Here is a 16,630-nt window from a genome sequence, read left to right on the forward strand (position 1 = left end):
GCAACACCTTTGATATTGAGCTGTTCTATACCAATAATTCATGGGAAAACAGCGCTCACCATTTTACCACTACTGAGAGCTACAAGTAACGTAGGATCATCTGAGGAATAGATGATATGATACAAAAGTACAGGCCACCCACAACGTAGAAGAGATATTCGAATATATGATTTCTTGGCAGCGATTGGGCCAGATGATCTGCAAATTTATATGTCAGATCAAGTAGCATTTGAAGTGATAGTGCTCGGAAAATTACCTTACGATGGTTTTGGACCTCTCCTGAAATAATTATGCGTATATCAGGGACCTAAAGAAAATGTGATATTGTGTTACGGACATAGAGGAGATAACCTCATGAAAGGAATATCGAACTGACCACCGCAAGCAAAGGCAGCATAAATGAGTCCATACAGACAACCCCCCCAATATCTTCCAAATGCTCCGGCATCTGATCAACTAGATATCTTCATTGGATCTGGGTTTCCAGTGTCTGAGCCCATATCTTACATCTTTAGGATTTGTGATGAAAGTCTGGATAATCAATCCCAGGATTAAGAAGACCTTGAAACATACTAACATAAATCCTGATTCCTCGTAGTATCGAACAGCGAAGATATTGGCTAAGACCGAAAGATCAGGGCCTATAGAAATTCAGATTCCAGGGTTTAAATTTGGCCAGATCGAAATGACACCTACTGCGACCTGGGGGGGTTTTCCATATAGCTAGGAATTTGTAAAATCTTTTATTTTGGCCGAGAAAGGTAATAGATATTTTGATAGTGCTATATATACTACCATTGTTAGCCTAATTTTTTTCCCGACACAAACAACATAAACACCATATTTGCCCGAAACAAATAGGCTGAGGAAACCCCCAAAGCTTTATAATTTATCGATCCAGTTCTCGTCGAAATAAAATACGGACCCCTTCACTGGAAGACAGGAGCACATTTCCGCGCAACGATATGCTGAGAAATACCAGTCTTAGTAACGCGAGAAACTCAAACTAGACGCTCTTATTACCAGGCCCATCTGCATGACTGACCAAGGCACAAGTACAGAATACGAGGCGAATCTAAAAAGTTTCTCAGTAAATGGCACTAAACGATCATGTGCGCATCCCGGAAACGTACGCAAGAAACACCGATAAAGGGCCAGTCTTCCCTAGAGTTTTGTTTAATATAATAAGATACTGCTATGCATATGAATCTCTTACAGATGATTGTGTAGGAATAAAAGATACTTACGACCTAATTCCGACGAAAAGTCCAGTGCCAATTGAGCCGCCAACGGTAATTAACTGGAGGGGGGTAAAACCTTTAATTAGAATAAATTTTCGGCATATCTGGTGAAGAATTTGGTTACAAACCTGAACCGGTTTTTGTCTGTAGGTCTTGTCAAACCTCTTAAAATCTGCAGCGGCAACTTCTGTGTACTGAGTATTTGGGGGGTGATACTATCTCCCCATTCTCAGAGTCGACACTCGTACTTTTTGCAGTGTCGATTATTGCTGGTCTACCGGCCATAGGTAACGGTGCTGCTTCTTGTATAGGCATGATAAATTATAAGAAATAAAGCTTGTTCGCCTTGGGTAATTGGATTTTTATCAAGTAAGGATCCCGGGTGTGATCGCGAAAGGTTATCCTAGAGAACCCTTCAATAAAACCAAAGTCATCTGGACTGATATTGTCATATCGACCGATCTTCCGTGTGATCTGGTTCATTCAATCTAGTTTGGCCCTTCAATTGATCTAATCCTGTAATACTATCGGGTTTGGTCGATGCACATATTCCTATATCTCTGTCGGCCGCCTGCCAATAAGTTATCTTGTAGATCTATAGATGGATTTTGTGTAAGATTGAAATCTGGGTCACTGCCTCGGATAAACTGATTAATGGCCAATTGTGCTGATCCCTGCTGGCGACGTCTAATGAGCTCGAGGTTCGTTAATTTTGCCCATAAAAATAAAAACAAGGGGCGCGATCAAATCAAGCTGTTTACTCAAAGACTCCACCTATGCGAGGTCTATGTGATGCTGGTGTGCCGTGCCTAGAAAACAACGATGTATGCTCACTAGGTCAAGAGCACATACTAAAGAATCCGAGGAATACTTCTGCGATCTCTAAATGTGTAGTCTTTGTTATTATAACGGGTAGGATGCACATTAGATACACATATGTACATTCACTTATAAATATTACCATTTTGTGCAATACCAACCATTGATTTGCGTCATGTACTCCCGTGGTTAAGTGTATAAGCTACATGTTGCCCTAACGTATGTACGTAAAGAGCCATATCCAAAGACAGTGTGCGGCGGCCGATAACCACTACATGTAACCAATTCAATGATTTTGATACCAATAGTACCATGGACCGTTTTGGATGGGCTTGACTTTCACCACTCCACTCCACGTGGAGGCCTGGCCACTACTGTAGTCGGGACAATCGGCGGGACAGGCAGGGATAACGGGTCTGTGCGCCCATGCGACGCGTAAGCTTGGCGGGGCATCCGTTGCTTCACTCCTCTTCCTTTCTTCTTCCTTCCTTCCTTCAAAATTGAACTTTGAGGCCCATCAAGTTATTTGCTCTTATAATCCCAATTACTTTCCTTACAAATACATTTCAAGTCAAAGTCTGTCGATGATAATTTTACAATTCTTTTCGGATTTGATTGATATATTTAAAGGTTGTCGTTCAAAGAGAAATCAGAAGCGCCAATATAGGAATTGCACTTTTTCTAATTGGAAACATTTATAACTGTCAGGTACGTATGCACTTTCAAAATTCGGACTAAATTGGTTGATAAGATGCCCAGAGAAAGCTGTATAAATGATTCGAACTTTATCATTCGATGATAATGTATATGCGTACTGGAGTAAATTGTCGTCTTAAAACCTGATAATTTGGATTTGGTCGATAAACTTAATGCGGAGAGAAGACCACCAAAAATCCCCACGGCTGGAGCACTATACCGCAGATATCGAACTGCTGTTGGCCATGATTTCCCGTATCCAGAAATGGCGATCGATCCCAGGATTGATGTCTGGCTAGTCAATTACATTTCGTCATTTATTGTCGAAAACCCGATGCTTTATTCAATTGATCTGCAAGAACAGGTGTTCTAATCAAAACCTGGGATTTCTTCCGTCAATTCCTTATATTTGGGCCAACATATTCTTCTATCTTGCCTTGAATCCTCTACTCATATAGTATGAACTAAGTCCAATTTCTTGGACTTTGATATTTCGAGATTGGGCCTATGGACATACGAAACATAGCAGGAATAAACATCCTTGCTAGGTCACAAATTTGGACACCTCTCAAACACCTACGGGGTAGAGTGTGCAGTCATGGGTCATAACCTTGCATTTTCAGACTGGATAAATCATGCACCGCACAATAGGACGAATGGTTCTCCTTCAAAGGCGCAGCCTACGGTCCCTCCGTTATCAATTATAACTCTCAATCATTTCGTTAAAACGTGGCAATCCTCGGGGCAGGGATACCGAAACATATTCCCCAGATTTCCTAACGGTTTGGCACGTGGATTCTCGGGTGATTCTGGGGCGATACAAAATCGAACTGACGGAACAATAAAAAGACTTTCTGGGGCTTTCCTGTCAGAAATGCAGTCAGGGGAAGAAGACCAGGTGATACCACATGTGCGCGATGTGATTCCAATAGGTGTTGTTGAACCCACTTAACTGTGCCCAACAAGATATCAAGACTACAGCCTGAAAATGGACATATAAGAGGTAAGACACGTCTTACAACAGGCGAGTCTTGGCTTCCCCTTCAAAAGCAAAGAATACGATCTATCGACGAACATAAGTCAACCCTACGATGAGCATTCGTATCATGGGTATTGATTGAGTCTCCATGGCCAAGTAGTCTAAGCTGAAGACTGATATCGATCTGTTAGACTGTAGACCCGAATGGAGGATCGCAGACCCGTACATTTCTTTGACCAAGATACTTTCAGAGCAGTACATACCATTTCTGCACATGCGCATGCAGGTATGCCTTAGAGTACTTTATCAAATGGAACTCCTAGTTCAAACACGATGGAGGCCGAGAAATATCTGGGGTTGGACAGTTTCTGATATATTGGATGGTTAGCAATTTCCGGATTCTTGAAGGTGTTTCGATATGTTTAATAATATCATCACTATCAGCTAGCATCTCTAGAGCACCTTGTGCATGCAGATGAGAAGACTGGCTGTCAGTTTCATGGAGAACCTTCTACTCGAGTTCCATCGAATCAAGTTTTGTCTTTGTGATGATAAGGAAGAAAGGTATCGGGTTTAGGTGTAGGGTGGTTGGATAAAACGACTAAGTGGATTCGAATCAGTATAATTGCCCTGAGTTCGCTCCCTGGTCCTTCAGATGACCTTTGTTCCATACTCTTTCTCTCCTTTTTTTTATTTCCTTTTTTTCTGAACATAAAATTGGGCTGGTTGGCACTTTTTTATCATTCAAGCTCTTTTACTTCACGAGAAACTTTGTTCTACCAAACATCCAAGAAACGAGGATTCTTCTCCAGTCGGAAGGCCGGGTCCAGATGGCTATTGGGAATGTGAAAAGAAACACAATCGAGTTGATACAAAGCGCAATTCACCTACAAAGTCAAGCCTCATAATTCATGAGTTAACAACAAAAGCCTCATCATTCATAGTAAGAAATGCCAAGATGACCAGATCTCGCCTCAATTCTATCATACTAGCCATACCATGCATTTATTCAACACTAACTAATGCTAAAAATCTTCGTGATAGATACCGAATTGTGTTGTCAAATATTTACATACGAAACCTCCTCCAAACTTTCGATAAGCCATCACGGATAAAGAGGTGTACGCCAGAGCAGTTAATGAATCAAAGTCACACTAGCCTTACAGTTGTCACCTAGGTACTTATACAGACAGACATATACGACCATCATCACTAGCATCCGCATTAATAACACTACAGGATTGGTCGATACAACCTCCGTTTAGACACCGCTGTCCACTTGCTTTTAGTGTTGGGCTCTACTATCATTCACTCGCACGCTACATGATGCTAAGTCATGAGCTCACAGGTTCTTCTTATAGCAACATGTGCTAAGGCTTCTCTGTTACTACTCCAACATGAACCTGTTAGCTACAGTGTTTAAGCAAAGGTTCTTCGTCGACAACAAATCAGGTACTCCCCTTATACACGAGAAACTTCATGCGACTGACAGTTAATTATGAAGTAAAGCTCGCCCATACAACAAAATGCCTTGACTTGGCTGCAGTGTAGCTCATCACGATGTCTAACTCATTCGCTCAGGTTCGGCCCCGTCTGATGCAGGAACAGTCGCATCTGCTCTTGCTTCTATAGCTTATTCTGCTCTTCTCCCAATCCAGAACATCTGCAGGACTGAAGCGAGGTCTCGGAATCTGATAACTTCCAACCAAAGACTTTGATCCTCGGCACTTATGGTGCCTACATTGTGTCAGAGGAAAATTTTCACCCCAAACACTCGGTGGTAGATCAGGGGTACGGAGACACGACATGCTCAACCACTTTGCGATCCGCGCGTGAAGGCTTGACGTGGACAGTTGACCTCATTCAATCCAAATGGGAAAGTGCTCCCTCGAGTTCTGCATAATGATGATTTTCGAGCAAAGGAAGGGCTTTTATCTATGCACACAATGCTTCAGTTTCGAGCCAAAATTTTTAAGAAAATCAAAGTGCGGGATGACGGAAGAAGCGGGTTTCGTCGGTTTCTGGCCTGGCAGTATTCAAAACTTGGGGAGAAGGTATATTTGAGAACAATCCTATTTTACAATCTGTACCTAGGTGCTCGCTTTTGCGAAAACCTTGATACTTGCCGTTGATTGGAAAATCAGGCGCTCAAGAAAACGGCGACATCCTGGGCGGCGATTCTGTGGTTGACACGTTGACCGACATATCGGCCTATCTTATCCACCCAAGACAAACCCCGCGGTCAACGTGTGGGGCTTTTACTCCCACGTACCCAACGTTCGACTTACCTGTTTCTAGTCTTGGGACTAACCGTATGAGTAGTCATCGGTACCTGAGCGACGGGAAAAAATAAAGCTTGCCATAGATGAAACTCACGGAGGCTCCGCCTGGTCATTCCTATGGCCTCATCCCTATGCTTGAGGCTGATTCCTTTCACAGCTATGACAGGGGTAGAGTTGAAGCGGTACCACAATTCCGGGAGTAAAACCCAAAACATTTATGCAGGGTCTGCAACTGCAAGCCTCCCACGCCCCGGACACGTTGTTCCTTGTGAACAGAATTTGTTGCCTTCAACTGCTTCCGTGAACTATCTCATGCTTAGGTCAAGGAGGTTTCCAACCTGCATCGTTAGCAAACATGAAGGCGCAGGCAATTTCAGTGCAGAGAGAAACCAGCGCATCATTGATTCAGTGCAAATGATCTTCAATCTTCAGGTTTTTTTTCTCTCGTTATGTCTTAACTTTCCCCTTAGCCCGAATTCTGTTGGTCTGCAGAACTCCGCTGTCAGTTTCTGGCCCGCTCTTCGGTCTATTCATTCGCTACTAACGGCTGCCTCATTCGCTTGGTCACTATCCGATTGATCAATGACCGTTAGAAAGCTTCATTCCTTCCCCTCTTCCCGGTACCCCGTTTTTCGCATTGGTTCATCATATGTTTATGGGGGCGATCGACTAATGGGCGGCCTCAACATACGAAACGGGAATAACGAGAATAGGAAAAGCAAAGACTCTGATGCGTGATCCTGTATATGTAATCCAACTAATGACGATCTTACTGGTGAAGACATTATAAAAATATCGTGGGCTCTCCCCGAATGCTCCACTCCTATCTTGTTTGACTAAAAGAAGCCTGCACTCTGTTTCCAATTGTTCATTCTTCCTCTCATCTTCTCTATATTCCAATGCTTATATCCCCTTGATCATCTATCAAATCACATTTGCCGAGTTCCACGTATTCAGAATTCACCAATATCTCTTCTGCTTCAATTGAAACTAGATTTTGAACCCGGATCCCATTGAACACATCGGATCCTCCCGCACAACACACGTCAACAAGACTCAATTACAGGAGAATTTGAACTGACCTTTTTTTCTTTAGATACTCTAACATTTCTTTAAGTTCACAGGCATCGACGCAATTCAACTTCTCATTCTTCAGATCTCTTAGCTACCTCGGCACACCATCGAGTTCTATCGTATATCATATTTTTATCCTCCGGAAGGAACTGCAAGCTCTTCATGTTTACCTCATCAAACTCTTCAGTAATGGCAACCCCCAAAATGCTGCTGGCAGCTATCCTATTATCTTTTGTACTACTATCCCTTATTGCACCTTCATCAGCACATATGGTCATGTCCGACCCTCCCCCAATCAACTACAAAGACAACCCGTTTTATCTAGAATCGAAAGGCGATTTCGATTATACAGCTCCAATTTCACCCTCTGGTTCCAATTATCCTTGTAGAGGACATTTGGATGACTTGGATACCCCTCAGGGAGGATCTGTTAAAACCTGGGCTGCAGGAAGTACGCAGACCTTAACGTAAGCCAATTTTTCGTATAATTGAATATATACTTGATTTGAATACTATAGATGCTAATTTCTACTCTCATATAATTTAGAATTGCTGGTTCAGCTGTTCATGGAGGTAATAAATATCTGTTCTTAAAATTAGTTTAGAAACTATTGATTAACGTTGTTTTGATAGGTGGATCTTGCCAAGCCGCTCTTTCGTACGACAAGGGAACAACATGGATTGTCATCAAATCCTGGATAGGAAACTGTCCCCACGCCACTCCCGGCGGAGATCAAACATTTAAGTTCCCAATTCCCAGCAGTGCACCTGCCGGTGAAAAAGTGCTTTTTGCATGGTAATTGTTCCGCGCGGGCCAGGCTTCTTCGGGCGAAAACGAGTCTAATATAGCGCCAATAACAGGACATGGTTTAATAAGGTTGGAAATCGCGAAATGTATATGAATTGTGCAGTTGTCACGATTACCGGTGGCTCAAGCAAGTTAAAATCGAGAGCACTTAGTGGCCCGACCATCTTCCTTGCCAATATTGGCAACGGCTGCACTACAGCTGCAGGCACAGACGTTGTCTTCCCAAACCCGGGAGATACTGTTGAGTATGGAGGAAGTGAGAGTGATCGGGCGCCGCCCTCTGGTAGCTGCGGATCGGGCGGGACTGGGACTGCTGCAGGCTCTGGTAGTGGTACAGGAAGCGGTACAGGGAGCGGCACTGGGAGCGGTACAGGCAGTGGTACTGGCAGTGGCTCTTCAAGCTCTGGTACAGGCACGGATACCGGAAGCGGACAAGGTGAGACCGTAATTTCATTTTCATATGGTTCTAGCGCTGCTACTACTGCATACTCTCCTCCTCAATCTTATACTACGTTGTATCCTTCCTCTCTTAATACGCGTTTGTCTACGGTAGTGGTAGGGGGTGGCCTCCAAACCTCAATGATTTACTCATACCCGACTGCGACGATTGGTGGTGGTAGTGGTGGTGTTGGGGATAGCGCGGCAACTAACGTTGTTCCTGGGACTGCCGGTTCGAATCTAGGATGCGCATATTGGAGAACACAAGGTTATGTTTGCAGTGATGCTTCGCCATCACTGCTAGGCAAATTCACATTTATGAATATCGCCTTTGGTTTCTTAGCATTTGGTTGGATTACACTGAGAGTGTTTTAAACGCCTCAGATGAAGGGGGAAGGAAGAAAAAAAGAGCAAAAAACCCGACATAAGAAGGAACGGAACAAAAGCGGGTTTCTCACATAATTCCTATTTTCTTAACTCTTTCTTTTGCACTTTCATTTTTGGGAGTTGACTTGATTCTGCATTATAATGGGGCGCATTATATTCCTTATTTTCTAGGCTGGTCCTCGGAGCTGGTTTTCCTGCATTGGGTTGCGATGAGGATTAATGGGGCGACATTTCTTGGAGGCCGAAGATCAGGCGTAGGCGATATACTATATTCTAGCTGGTTCTAGGGCCTAGTTTTCTTTTTATTGTTGTTTGGGTTTCATGGTTGTGGCGTTACTAGGTTTAGGGTTTCTCATACTGTTTCTTTACATGGCTACGTACGCGTCCATAACTTCTTTCTTTGAATATTTTCTTTTGTTTAGCATATTTGTGTTAGGGGATGTCTTTTCTATGAGTATATATATACGGCTGGGTATTTGGGGTACGTTTATCAACTTAAGTATGTAGTTAGAAATTACTGATAGAATAAAACTACCAGTTCTAAAAAAAAAAGCTGTTCCAGATTTCTAGTAAGTAAAACATGTACAGAATACGAATAAATGATTCTTAAATAATTGTAAAACAGACCTCTCTCCGGGGGATTTATATCACAAGGTATCACTCGCTCTTCTTGGTTGCAATGTCCGAACTAGGTTAGTGCACTCGCTAATTCCAGGTAGAGTATGATACGAGCTAACTATATGAGCTAACTACGAGTACTAATCTGAACACGGTCTGTCTACTAGTTACAGTATCAGAAATGGGGGTAAAACTGATACCGCATCAGTACGGCATTGTGAGAATAGTTACCGCAGTGGTACGGCATTGCCAAAGACTGCGGTAGTCATTTTATCCATGTTCCTGTCACTGTAATGCCAGAAATTTGGTCAGATGTTCCTACCAGTAGGGTAATATTACTCTACCCTTTAACCGAATCATTCTCCATCATTAGTGCCGGATCAGGCTCTATGAAGTACCGAATCATTCTCCATGAAGTAATGCCGTATTACAAGTAATGCCGACAATTCCATATGCTATTTTACCTATTATTCTGAAAGCTACGCATTAGATACTCAAGGCTCCACACCAATATGAGATTACATGACTCATATAGTTGTAGGTCAGTACTTGGTCGCTGAATAATTATTGAACTAGACCGATGTATAGGCATTAACTTGATCCAACTCTACAAGGGGACTCCTCTGTCTCCGACATTCGGAGCACTAGTTCAATTGTAAGCACCTCGATTAATCTCTAGACCACCAATCAATATTCTCATCTCTTCAGGGGGTGGCGGTGTTATCTGTAGTTGAAATTTCATTAGAGTTGTTTGCACCGGCGCTCGATCCTAGCTAGCAACAAACATAAGCACTTCGAGTACAAAATGGAGCTCATGTCTCAAGGCTCAAATAGACAAATCAACTGATAGGGCGCTTAAGTTTTTTGTACATACGAACCTGCCGTTATCGAGACGCTTACTCAGTTGTTCGGCAAGGACATGAAGCATCAATGCGTTTTCTGCAGAGTAATCGATTTTTTTTTACTACATACGTGTGGTGTATCTAATTTAGACTCGTAATCTGTGGGGGGGGGGGGGGTGTCAAAATTATAAGCGCCCTCATGACACACAATTGCATGTATGAAGAATGCTGATAATCGAATGTTGCACAACGATTGCGGTGGCTTGTGAATCCAGGAACTTAAGAACCATATATTGCACGTGGTGCCACATATGGGGAAGCAGCGTTCAAGAAGCTTAAGGGCGACTACTCAACTTACGTCATTACACCATTGATACATCACGTACCTACATGTATGTAGCCAAGCTGTATTATCTTCTTTCGAGCCCATCTGTTTCTCCAGATCAATTCTCGTCACGTAAGACTTGCAGATGGAATGGCAGGTGGGAGGCTCAATACTGTGAATTATCAGAAGGACGTGGCCGTGAAAACAAAAACGCTATTTTTATATCAACTTCAACATACACCGTACGAATATTTTTCTAGCTTACCATGGTAGTAAAGCTTAACTTCCCGTAGCCATTCTAGACCTATCTTTAGGGATTAGCCACAATCAGCAGATAGTTTCATTAATTCGATGGATTAGATTAATCGATGATAAACTATATCCTTAGAAAAACTATGCTTGCGTGAGCACGATCATATCAGAGCAGTTTATTTTCTCCTCGGAAGTATAGTTAGCTGCAAATAGTTAAAATCTATTGAAATTTTTAAAATGGCCGGCCAATGTTTCAGGGTTAGAGAAAATGTAAAAGGTTTCAGAAGGCGAAACATGTCATTCGATCCAAACCGAGACCTTTTATATCTCGGGCCTATTTTCACTCTTTTATTTAAGTTGCTTTAATATGAACTGCTTGAACTGCGCCACAGAAATTTAAAGCGAGGAAGACATTGCCTCTTATGTAGGTACTGTACCACCAATCATTTGTCACTGATACTACTGCCAGTAGGTACATACATGCAATGATCTAACCAAAATGCGGTAGGACGTGGTCGGTCAGAAAATAATCTAGAATGCAGCGCGAACCTCCCTCTTAACCGATCTAAGTTCCTTCTTTAGTAGGGGCTAAGATATGAATACTGGGGAATGCTTGTTCGGTTTTTTACCCGTCACTAGATACGCGTGGGCCTTTTTAAACCGTTCCTGTCCTCTGATTTATGACGTTCAAGGCTTGAGGTGACCATGGGGAGAGAGTAGACTCGGAGAAATGGACACGCAGAAATCAGTGCGGTCGTACATGGTCACAGCAAGGTCGCACAAACTCCGTATTAGATGACATAATAGCATGATAAAGGATACCAACGGCAAGAAGGTACTCTAAGAATCAATGAGACAATCGAAGGGTCGACGCTTGATTCTTGATAGGGGCTCACCTCATACCCTACTGGCAGTGGCAGAATGCGAGTGAGTGATAATGATCAGGACCGATAGTCACCGGAAGTTTCCGAATGCAGAAGCCCTTTGGCAGTTAAAAAAAGTACCTAGGACTGAGAAGGAATTCCTACCTGCTGACACTTTTTAGCTGTGACGCATCTTTTGAGTTTCTTTAATTATCATTCGATGTGCACTCTCTACAATTATCATGATGTTCATGGGAAGCTGCTGCTGTTCGTTAGGGTATTGTGCTTGTTCATAACTCTGGTTGTCCGGAACCGTTATGATATGAACAGCAGAAGAGGGCTTATTTGTTCCAGAAAGCCTTTTTGGGAATTTGCATTTTAGTTCTGAGATGATCCACCTATTTAGGGTGCCACGAAGATGAAAACAGTTAACCCAGCTCGTAACATAGCCCAACACTAATTCTTTCGGTAAGTCCATACGATGATCTCACCGCGATTAGGGAAAGTAGGAGGGCTACGATTAGAAAAGGAAGATTAGATAGATATTAGGGAATGGGGCTCTTTGCGGCTGAGGCTTGGCGAGACCACGCGGGTCGCTCGGTGCCCGTTTAGATCAGTTAGTTTCTTTTTAAAGACGCTGCTAGGCGGCACCTCAAGGCTCACCGGGGGAAAGAAGAATGTGCCCCTCTCCCTTTTCCTCGCTAAGTAAATAGGGTTGGAGTAAAAATTGGGGGGAAGGGAATTCTGGTGGATTGCCATCATGAGCACTGCTGTACTGGTTGAATAGAGTGTCTGTCGTATGGAGTTTATCCTTTTTTACGGGAACTGAGTCCGAAAGCTGCTTTATGAAAAAGTCGTAGAAGCACAAACTCACGATGCACCCTCACCACTCGATCAGCCCTACTTAGCAACCAAATGACCAGAAAGGGGTAGTTCCCCCCACCTCCACCTCCACGCTGCAGGACTGCACCGCACAGCCACCACAAATTCCTGAGACCTGGTATGCATGCTGATTCGACTGGTAACTGCTTACTGTTTGGGGGAAGTTCCTGGGTTGCCAGCAGGCAGCAGCCAAAGGTAGAGTAACCGACAAGCTGCAGGCCAGAAAGCTCACTGCTCTCGTACTTCCCCCGCCCTTTCCATAGGAAGTACTCGCGACAAGCATGAAGTACCCGAATATGCAGCTGCAAGTTTTTGGTGTATTTTTGACTTCTACTCCAATGGAAATTGCAGATTAGGACGTGCATTTTCGGGTACTTTTTACCTCCTGCGAGTAGATTACGGCATGCACAAGTGAGATAGATACTGCAGATACGTTTCGGAGGGGTTTCTCAGTCAGCAGTACCAATCTGCTCGAGATTCTCCTGCTCTAGAGTTTATTTCCTCATGAAGAGAGATATCTTGCCTTCTGGTTTCTCCTGGACAGGGTGAGTGAGTGAGTACATGGACTTATCAGTTGGGTGCTCTACTTACGTCTCTCTCCTGTGTGTAACCTCCCAACTATCGTCTGTGAAACGAGAACAAGTACCTAGTGGTTGTCTCATCCGGCTTTGTGCTTGTGCGTCTGTTCAGTGGAAGCTACTGCTCCGCCTCTGCCACACCTCCCCTCCACCACCCCCTCTTTTCGCCGAGTTGGTCGTCCAGCCGCACGGCTGAACTCTAGCAAAAAAGAGAGCCAAAAGAAAAAAAAAAGCTAACATCTCTCTCTCTCACTCTCTCCCTCCTTCTTTCAATCTCCTCCTATTCTGAAATTATCATATCTCACTGATCCGTCATCACCTTCGCTCCTATCTTGAGGTAGAGGTTACTATTAACACTGCCAGTGCCATTTCTGGCTGCTACTCTCTTAACCTCCGATTAACCAGAAACCGCTGGTTTCTTGTGTTTGCGGATCTTCTCTGTGTTGAATCCTCTCCTCGTATCCTTCGTTTGGTACATCGTTTTTGGAGTTGTTGTGTTGTTGGTGGAAGGAAGTCTGCACTTGAGACCCGATCTCTAAACTTTCACTTTCAGCCTCACCATTGTCAACCCTCCCTCCACACTCGACGACTCCCATTACCATCCACCCCTCATCTCCTGTCAACTTATCTTTCTCTACACCACTGCCTCTTTCTTACCCTATAAACACTATCGTCTCCCTACCGCACTTACACGATGTCTACTCCACTCAGTAGCCGTCTTAATCGTTTCGGCTTTCCCGGTCGGAAGGCTAGCAGCGCTAATAATAATAATCCATCGCCTCCACCGAACCAAGGTCAGTCTTCCGTACCGCCTCCAACCGTTGGCCAGGTTGGCCAGGTAGTTCGACCGTCCTCATATCCGCCTCCATACCAAGGTCCTTCTCCAGGAGTACCACATCCCGGTCCCGGAGGCGCAAATAGACCTACAAGCCCGATGCCACCTCAAGGTCCATACGGCCCTGGCCAGATCGGAAGCATTCCTCCCAGTCTGCCCCCACCAGGGATGATGCATCCTCCTCCAGGAGCCGTTGCACAATATGGCCACCCCCCACAGTATGCAGGACAGCCGCACATGAACCACAGAGATAGCCATGGCAACACAATGGGCCACCCCAACCATAGGCCAGGAGCTGCGGAGGTTGAAGGCACAAACAGGAGCAAGGCGCAGTTGATTGTCGGGATTGATTTTGTCAGTGATGATCTTAATATCTGATTATATCGTTTCGGCTCAGCGGAACTGGGGAGAAAATCAAGCTAACGAGTAGATTTTGGTGATAGGGAACAACCTTTAGTGGTGTTGCTTTCGCTTTCGCAACAGACCAAGAGGCCAAGGAGGACATTATTACAGAGTGGCCAGGTGCAGGTAACCAAACTAAGAACAAGGTTGGTTTTAAGCCTCTAAAAAGCTTGGTAAATGAGTACTAAATTCCGTCATCTTAGATCCCAACGGTTCTTTACTACGACCAATACCAAAAGGTGGTTGGCTGGGGTCCTGATATCGCCGATGCCTTGGCTCCAACTGGATACCCTAAACCTGGTGTGCAAAAGGTATATATCATCCATAGCAACCACTCTATGATCTTGATCTATAAAAAACCCATTCTGCTTTATCAAGCGTTATCTATTTTTTATATCTTGATATACATGAAGAACTTTAAATTGTTAAGCTTTTTACGTATATGGAGAAATTTAGAACATTATTTTAGGTTGTATTTGCTTATAGGATACTGACATATTCTATAGGTTGAATGGTTTAAACTTCAACTCATGCTTTCCGGAAACACATATATCGATCCCATCAACCTTCCCCCACTTCCCCCTGGAAAGTCCGAGATCGATGTAGCGGCAGATTACCTCTTCAAGTTGCGTCAAGCTATGCGTGCTCAGCTGCAAAAGACACTAGGAGAGGTTTTCAACCGTGAGGAACGCAATATCCGTTACTTCCTTACTGTGCCTGCTATTTGGAACGATGCTGGAAAGGCTGCAACTAGGGCCGCTGCCATCCAGGCCGGATTCCTTAGAGATGAAAACGACAATAGGTTGACATTGATTACTGAGCCTGAGGCTGCCGCTATGTTTTGCTCAAAGACCGGTCTATTAAATCTTAAAGTTCATGACGCAGTTTTGATTGTCGATTGTGGTGGTGGAACCGTCGATTTGATTGCATACGAGGTCGAGGAGGAAGTCCCATTCACAGTGGCTGAATGTACTGCTGGATCTGGTGATTCTTGTGGCTCAACAGCACTCAACAGAAATTTCTCAAATATTCTTCGTGCCAAGATTCGGAAGATGAAGCTTCCAGATGGATCCAAGTCTGCCGGGAAGGTTTATGCAAAGTGTATCATGGACTTTGAGAATCGTATCAAGGCGGATTTCAGGAATAATGGACAGAAATGGGCAGTGGATGTGGGTATCGAGGCTGAGTTCCCAGAAGCTGGGATTGAGGAGGGTTACATGACTTTCACCAATGAAGAAATTCTACAGTGCTTCGAGCCTGTCGTCAACAGAATTTTGGAGTTGGTTAGAAATCAAATCATTGCCATCCAAGCGCAAAACAGACAGCTTCAGGTAGGCTTGTCCCCACTGATTACTCGTTATATTACGGATTACTGATATTATATCACAGAATGTTTTGGTTGTCGGTGGTTTCGGTGCATCAGAATATCTGTTCCAGCAGATCAAGCTTCACGTGCCTCCACAGTTCCAGTCAAAGGTTGTTCGTCCTATGGACTCTGTAGCTGCCATTGTCAAGGGTGCCGTTACTGCTGGTATCACCGAGAAGGTCGTAACATCTCGTGTGGCCCGTAGACATTACCTTATGGCTACTCTACAGCCTTTCAAGGAAGGCCACCACCCCGAGCAATACCGTGTTCCCAGTCTTGATGGAAAGGATCGCTGCAAATACACCCGCCAGATCTTTGTGACCAAAGGACAGCGTGTCAAGATTGGCGAGCCCGTCAAGGTCTCGTTCTTCAGACAGGTTGCTCCTGGTGCAACACTTATGTACGAGGATATTTTGTACGCCTGTGACGACGATGTTTGCCCAGAATACACCAAAGATCCACGTTAGTCCCCTTGAAATGATTCTTGTGATGCTTGGTAGCAATTACTGATATACCTTTGCTCAAATAGGTATTAAGGAAGTCGTTACCCTCACCTCTGATCTCTCGCGGAAGAACCTCGAGAAAGATTTTGAGCGCATGGATACGCCCCAGGGAACATTCTACAGGGTTTACTTCGATATATATCTCACTCTTGACGGGTCTGAATTCAATGCCGAGCTTGTGTGCCAAGGAGAGGTCATGGGTAGATGTGTCGCCAAATTCAGATAGACAAGTGCCGCGGTTTGTTTAGAGTTTAAGGGGGATCTTTAGAGCAATTTAAAGGACACACTGGTTCCTGGGAATGGAATAGTTGATTTTTGAAGGAGCAAAATGTGGTGTTTGGGGCGGTGTGGTCTGAATTACGGTAGCATGATTGTGTCTTTTGTGGTGCTTGGCTGTTCCGGCATCGTTTCTTCCCCCCTTTTATCGTACTTGCGTCATA

At 44.1% G+C, this 16,630-nt stretch overlaps 4 protein-coding genes across 4 annotated transcripts; 3 read left to right on the top strand and 1 right to left on the bottom strand.

The window, feature by feature from the left end:
- Nucleotides 1-1,406: 1,406 nt before the first annotated feature.
- On the bottom strand, nucleotides 1,407-1,556 carry H6S33_005597 (uncharacterized protein; the record flags this gene model as incomplete). Its single annotated transcript, XM_044836961.1, has 1 exon — nucleotides 1,407-1,556. One exon carries the CDS (start codon nucleotides 1,554-1,556, stop codon nucleotides 1,407-1,409), a length of 150 nt encoding a protein of 49 aa, XP_044698906.1.
- A 2,291-nt stretch (nucleotides 1,557-3,847) lies between these two features.
- H6S33_005598 (uncharacterized protein) lies at nucleotides 3,848-5,096 on the top strand (the record flags this gene model as incomplete). Its single annotated transcript, XM_044836962.1, has 6 exons — nucleotides 3,848-3,866; nucleotides 3,927-4,021; nucleotides 4,180-4,225; nucleotides 4,894-4,912; nucleotides 4,975-5,025; nucleotides 5,084-5,096. The coding sequence occupies 6 exons, from the start codon at nucleotides 3,848-3,850 to the stop codon at nucleotides 5,094-5,096; spliced, it is 243 nt and encodes an 80-aa protein (XP_044698907.1).
- A 2,199-nt stretch (nucleotides 5,097-7,295) lies between these two features.
- On the top strand, nucleotides 7,296-8,712 carry H6S33_005599 (uncharacterized protein; the record flags this gene model as incomplete). The annotated part of the gene is made up of 5 exons (XM_044836963.1): nucleotides 7,296-7,558; nucleotides 7,639-7,664; nucleotides 7,725-7,887; nucleotides 7,953-8,335; nucleotides 8,453-8,712. 5 exons carry the CDS (start codon nucleotides 7,296-7,298, stop codon nucleotides 8,710-8,712), a joined length of 1,095 nt encoding a protein of 364 aa, XP_044698908.1.
- Nucleotides 8,713-13,778: 5,066 nt separating this feature from the next.
- H6S33_005600 (uncharacterized protein) lies at nucleotides 13,779-16,416 on the top strand (the record flags this gene model as incomplete). The annotated part of the gene is made up of 7 exons (XM_044836964.1): nucleotides 13,779-13,878; nucleotides 13,960-14,273; nucleotides 14,363-14,467; nucleotides 14,525-14,632; nucleotides 14,828-15,652; nucleotides 15,711-16,149; nucleotides 16,217-16,416. 7 exons carry the CDS (start codon nucleotides 13,779-13,781, stop codon nucleotides 16,414-16,416), a joined length of 2,091 nt encoding a protein of 696 aa, XP_044698909.1.
- Between the last annotated feature and the right edge of the window lie 214 nt (nucleotides 16,417-16,630).

Source organism: Morchella sextelata, assembly GCF_020137385.1.
Source record: "Morchella sextelata strain SCLS chromosome Unknown scls_2, whole genome shotgun sequence".
Classification (NCBI taxonomy): Eukaryota; Fungi; Ascomycota; class Pezizomycetes; order Pezizales; family Morchellaceae; genus Morchella; species Morchella sextelata.